Source organism: Cebus imitator, unplaced genomic scaffold, assembly GCF_001604975.1.
Source record: "Cebus imitator isolate Cc_AM_T3 unplaced genomic scaffold, Cebus_imitator-1.0 Scaffold444, whole genome shotgun sequence".
Classification (NCBI taxonomy): domain Eukaryota; kingdom Metazoa; phylum Chordata; class Mammalia; order Primates; family Cebidae; genus Cebus; species Cebus imitator.
This window is the reverse complement of record NW_016107759.1, coordinates 1,815,418-1,821,621: the sequence shown is the minus strand read 5'-3', so window position 1 is coordinate 1,821,621 and position 6,204 is coordinate 1,815,418. Positions and strand designations below refer to the sequence as shown.

The window sequence follows — 6,204 nt, the reverse complement described above, 5'->3', positions numbered from 1 at the left end:
GCCATGTGCCAGACAAGATGCTCAGTCTCCTCAGTCACGGCCACTGTCCACTCAGCACCGAGGCTGAGTGCAGAAAGGTGTGCGCCTACAGGATGTGGGGCCATGGGGCTCAGTGGCATCGCTGAAACAGTGAGAGGGACGGGCACAGATGCATTCCGGGACGCAACCTGAACGTGGCCTCACCTCCCTTGGGCCCTGTGCAGCCTGAAGACAGGCAGAACTTGGCTCATGGAGGAGCCTGGGAGGCCACCGGTCTTCCACCAGGACAGGCTGCGGGGAGAATGGGGCCATCGGGGGCAGCGGCAGTGATGGGGGCCTCTGGAACTCAACAGGCTGAATGTATGTGTGTCTGCAGCCTCAGTGTCACCACCGGAGTCAGCGAGGCCTGGAACCCCTCACGCAGCTGCTGCAACCCTGCTGAGGCTCTGCCCACCCATGACGCTCGGCCCCGCTCAAAGAAAAAGGACAGGGACAGATTCTCCTTTCCCACCTGCAGTGTGTGGGACTCCCGGGTGGGGCTGCATGGCAGACACAGACCAGGGTCCTCCACACAGGGAACTCTCCTGAGAGAAGGCCACCCAGCTGCACTGGCCCCAAGTCCCAGGCCCCTGCTGAGTCTGCATTTTCTGCTGAGTAAACGGACCGTGGCTCTTTCTGGGTGTGGACTTTCTCCCTGTGGATCTATAATTTCTCAGAAGTGGAGCCGAGACGACACCTGGAAAACGATCAATTCTCGATAAAGGGAAGGAGGTGACACAGGGGTGGCTTCCCACAGCTCTGCGTACGGGGTAGGGCCCAGGAGAGCTGCTGCCCCCCCAGCCCCAGCTCTGCCCCCACCTGTGCCCCTGCCGGCTGCTTCCCTGGACGCATTCCCACTGCCAGGCGGTGGGGTGAAGGGGGGGGGAGGGCAGGTGGGTGGGCCCACTGACAGGGGCGGGGCTTGCAGGGACTTAGGACAGGGCTGCACCTGTTCAGGCCCCGCTGGAGGCAGTGACCAGCTGGGAAGTGGTCTGAGCAGGTGGAGGGGAACCAGGGGCCGCTGTAGGCAGGTGGAGACAGAGCCCAGGGGTGACCTCGGACATGGCCAGGCACATGTTCCTGCGCCCTCTGTGCACACAAGTCACTGTGGGGCGGCCAGGCCCTCACCAGAGGCGGGGGACAGCAAGGGGCAGGGGGGCTTGTCTGGGCCACCAGACCTGGCTCCCACCGCCGGGCCACCCCCACGCCCTCCCCGAGGATGGTGCAGGGCAAAAGCAAACAGGGGCTACCACCCTGCCAGGCATTCCTAGAAGAGGCTGGGGGCGGGGCAGTGGCGAGACACCAGTGCCCCGGGGTCACGGGAGAGGCAGGGACAGGCCTGGCCCTGGACAGCACCCTTGGCCTGGATCCCAAATAGCCGCTTCCACCCAGGCTTTAGGGAACCCCCGGGAGGAGGTGGACAGCTAGGCAGGGCATGGGGAAGGGGTGGCAGCCCCTGAGCCCCATGTAGCTGTCTGTTCAGGCCAGGGGTGGGGTCAGGACCCCAGGAGCTGCCTGGGGGGCCCCTGTCCACAACAGGAGCTGGTAAAGCCCTGGGCTCCCCAAAGCAGCCCGAGCCCCAGCCCCTCCCAGGCTGCTCCAAGGGGCCTCCACTCCTTCCCCGCTGCTCAGCCTTCCCCAGTCAGCCCTGCAGGGGGCCCGGGTACTGGCCATCAGCCCCCAGAGCCCCACCACAGCCCACCACGGGCCCCGACGGAAGCTCCCTCACCCACTGCACTGTCTGTACCCCAGGGCTTGGGGCAGATGCCAGGTGCCCGGCAGGAGGGGGTTAACAGAGTTGGGGCCAGCTGGGCTGGGCCAGCCAGGTGACAGGCGCAGGCTGCCCCACAGTGGGGAAATCCAGAGGGCAGGGTTGGCCGGCGCCGCAGACGCACCCTCCGTCGCTGCTACCTGTGGCCTGCCCTGCACTCGGGATGGCCCTGAGGAAAGGTGAGCCCCCCAGTGTCCCCAACACCTGCCCTGGGGGTGGCCAGACCATGACCTGAGTCCACTGGGAGGGGCCGGGTGTGGTCCCCAGGGAAGCTCTGCAGAGCTCAGCTCTGGGGGTCTTGGGGGGACTCCGGGGAGCCCAGGGGGAATGTGGCTGCTGGGGTTGGGAAGGGGACACAGCTGTGCCTGGCACCAGAGGGTCTCCATCCTGTTCTCAATCCTAAGGGTGCTGGCAGCGGTGCAGGGAGGAGTGCCAGGCATAGGCTGGGCAAACAGGAGCCTTTAGCTCCCAGAATGGCGGGCACAGTAATGGGGGAGGTGCCCCTCACACCCTGCATTGTGGGCCTGACCCAGGCAGGAGATGGTGGCTTCTACCCCACTGTCTTTGTGGGGTGCTCCCTTGCGGCTTCTGCCACCCCTAAGCCTGAGCTGAGCTCTAGGGCTGTCTCAGGCGACCCCCAAATGATCGTGACAGAAGGGCATTTGGGGGGCTCCACCTGACTGCACCCACCACCATCACAGCGATCCCACACTCTGAGGACAGGGTCAGGCCATGCCGTAGAGGTTCTGGGTCACTGCTGTTTGGGAGGTTGCTGGCCCTGGCCGGGTCTGCGGGGCCTGTGGCACCTTGTCCTGAGAGGCAATGTGACCTGTGGGAGCCGAGGCCTGAGTTCCTACCTGCCCACCAACACCGCTGCCCAGGTCTTCTACACAGCACTGGGCTGAGGCCTGGATGCAGGAAGATGAGACCCCGCTGAGGGGGCCTAACTCGGGCAGAAGGTGCCTAGCCCCCTGTTCCGCCTCTGAGAGCAGCGAGTGAGTGCCCACCCAGACCGACTTGAAAATATTCTGAAAATGGCCGGACCTGGGCTCAGCTCCCTCCCCTTCCTCCAGGCCAACGTGCAGTTGCCACATGGTCAGAAAGGCCCAAGCCCCAGCCTGGCTGAGCCCACGTGGCCTGCGTAGAGATGCAGAGCCAAGCCCTAGGTATCTGTGCAGCCGGGCGGGGCGGCCACTCCACCATCCCCTGGGGTGGGAAGCTTCTGAGCTGGAGGACCCGGGGGGCTCACCGGCTTCTTCGCGTCTCGGGGGTGAGCTGGGGTCTGCGTTTGCACCCGAGCGCCGCTTTCAGCTGTGCTGGCATCAGCCTCACAGGACAGAGCCCACCTTGGGCTGCCTCCCCAAGCTTCTCCCCCCGCAGGAGACCCGGCCCTGGCGCTGCTGCTGTTGTCCTGGGTGGTACTGGGCCCCCGCAGCCTGGAGGGAGCAGAGCCCGGAACACCGGGGGACCCTGAGGGCCCAGCGTGCCCAGCCGCCTGTGTCTGCAGCTATGACGGCGATGCGGAGGAGCTGAGCGTCTTCTGCAGCTCCAGGAACCTCACACGCCTGCCGGATGGCATCCCGGGCGGCACCCAGGCCCTGTGGCTGGACGGGAACAACCTGTCATCCATCCCCCCGGCGGCCTTCCAGAACCTCTCTAGCCTGGGCTTCCTCAACCTGCAGGGTGGCCTGCTGGGCAGCCTGGAGCCGCAGGCGCTGCTGGGCCTGGAGAACCTGTGCCACCTGCACCTGGAGCGGAACCAGCTGCGCAGCCTGGCTGTGGGCACGTTTGCGCACACGCCCGCGCTGGCCACGCTCGGCCTCAGCAACAACCGCCTGAGCCGGCTGGAGGACGGGCTCTTTGAGGGCCTCGGCAGCCTCTGGGACCTCAACCTCGGCTGGAACGGCCTGGCCGTGCTCCCCGACACGGTGTTCCATGGCCTGGGCGGCCTGCGCGAGCTGGTGCTGGCGGGCAACAGGCTGGCCTACCTGCAGCCTGCGCTCTTCAGCGGCCTGGCCGAGCTCCGGGAGCTGGACCTGAGCAGGAACGCGCTGCGGGCCATCAAGGCCAACGTGTTCGCGCAGCTGCCCCGGCTCCAGAAGCTCTACCTGGACCGCAACCTCATCGCCGCCGTGGCCCCCGGCGCCTTCCTGGGCCTGAAGGCGCTGCGCTGGCTGGACCTGTCCCACAACCGCGTGGCCGGGCTCCTGGAGGACACGTTCCCCGGCCTGCTGGGCCTGCGCGTGCTGCGGCTGTCCCACAACGCCATCGCCGGCCTGCGGCCCCGCACGTTCAGGGACCTGCACTTCCTGGAGGAGCTGCAGCTGGGCTACAACCGCATCCGCCAGCTGGCCGAGCGCAGCTTCGAGGGCCTGGGCCAGCTCGAGGTGCTCACGCTGGACCACAACCAGCTGCAGGAGCTCAAGGCGGGCGCCTTCCTCGGCCTCGCCAACGTGGCGGTCATGAAACTCTCCGGAAACTGTCTCCGGAACCTTCCCGAGCAGGTGTTCCGGGGCCTGGGCAAGCTGCACAGCCTGCACCTGGAGGGCAGCTGCCTGGGCCGCATCCGCCCGCACACGTTCGCCGGCCTCTCGGGGCTGCGCCGGCTCTTCCTCAAGGACAACGGCCTCGAGGGCATCGAGGAGCAGAGCCTGTGGGGGCTGGCGGAGCTGCAGGAGCTGGACCTCACTGCCAACCGGCTCACGCATTTGCCCCCGCGGCTCTTCCAGGGCCTGGGCAAGCTGGAGTACCTGCTGCTGTCCCACAACCGCCTGGTGGAGCTGCCGGCGGACGCCCTGGGCCCCCTGCAGCGGGTCTTCTGGCTGGACGTCTCGCACAACCGCCTGGAGGCACTGCCCGACGGCCTCCTGGCGCCACTGGGGCAGCTGCGCTACCTCAGCCTCAGGAACAATTCCCTGCGGACCTTCACGCCGCAGCCCCCTGGCCTGGAGCTCCTGTGGCTGCAGGGGAACCCCTGGGACTGCCACTGCCCTCTTAAGGCGCTACGGGACTTCGCCCTGCAGAACCCCCGCGTGGTGCCCCGCTTCGTCCGGGCCGTCTGTGAGGGAGACGACTGCCAGCCCCCCACATACAACTACAACAACATCACCTGCGCCAGCCCGCCCAAGGTTGCCGGCCTCGACCTGCGGGATCTCAGCGAGGCCCACTTCACACCCTGCTGACCGGGGCCCCTCGCGTGGCTTACCCTGTGCAGGGGACAGGTCCTCTGTGTCCTCGGGGCCTGGCAGATATCCGGCCCCGTGCTGTGCCCTTGCTGAAAGACAGAAGGGCCTGACTGGGGTGGGAGGCGCGGCAGCCTTCCCCCGGTGTCATCAATTAAAGGCAAACACAGTTGAATCTAATGGACGCAGCGCGTGACTGCAAGCGTGAAATCAGGGAAGGGGGCTGGGTGCACGGCACACACGTGGGGTCTCAGAACTTTGCAAGGCCAAGGTGGGCAAATTGCTGGAGCCCACGGGTTCAAGACCGGCCTGGGGAACACAGGGAGAGCCCATCCCCACAAAAAAATAAATTAGCCAGGCATGGCAGCCCATGCCCGTGGTCCTAGGGAGGCTGGGGCAGGAGGATCGCCAGTGTCTGGGAGGTAGAGGCTGCCACGAGCCCAGATTGTACCACTGCACTCCAGCCTGGGCGACAGAGCAAGACTGCCTCAAAAAAACACACCTGGCTTAGGGGAGGGGAGGGTGGCATTGTCTGGGTGCGCCTAGGTATCCTCACCTTTGCCCTGAGGGGCTTGGCCATGCCCAGAGCCCCTGCCGGGACACAGCCCCTCCACTTCAGTGGCCGACCGACCCCCTTGAGTCCTCCTGATCCCTGCGGCTGCCCCCCGGGTTCCCCTCAGGAAAACGGCACCAACTCGAATCCTGGGAGCTCCACAACTCACCCCTCCTCTTCAAGGCATCGCCCAGAGGACCAGGCAGCCAGTGAGCACAGGGCGTGGCGTCAGTCTGGCGTGGGCAGCCACCCCTGCAGCAGGGCCCCGGCATCCTCCCACCTGCCTAGGGACGGCCGGGTTGGTTCCTGGCCCTCACCTCCAGGGTCCTCCCCTGCTGAAGGCCCAGCTCTTCCTTTGGGAAAAATGGCACGTTCTGCTTTCTGGAATGGCTTTCCTTCTGCGTCTCCCTGAGAAGAGCTGCAGGGGCCCCCGCGACTCGGAGCTCCCCTATCCCCCACCTCTGGTCTCAGTCCCTTGGAGGGGCCCCCGCAGTGTCTGGGGGGCTGTTCTTCCATGGCAAAGCCACTGGGTCTCAGGTTTATCATAAAATCTCTCTGAACTCCCACCAAAGGAACAGGGGCTGGCTGACAATGGAGCTAAGGACTCACCAGCCCAGCCCAGGAAGACAGAAGCGGATGCTGTCTGACCCCTAAGGACAGAAAACTCTAGAAGCATCAGA

At 65.9% G+C, this 6,204-nt stretch overlaps 1 protein-coding gene across 1 annotated transcript; it reads left to right on the top strand.

The window, feature by feature from the left end:
* Positions 1 to 964: 964 nt before the first annotated feature.
* Positions 965 to 5,146, top strand: IGFALS (insulin like growth factor binding protein acid labile subunit). The gene is given in 2 exon segments (XM_037732300.1): positions 965 to 3,119; positions 3,122 to 5,146. Coding segments are annotated over 2 exon segments (2,088 nt in total). The 5' UTR covers positions 965 to 2,881; the 3' UTR covers positions 4,972 to 5,146.
* The last annotated feature ends 1,058 nt before the right edge of the window (positions 5,147 to 6,204 follow it).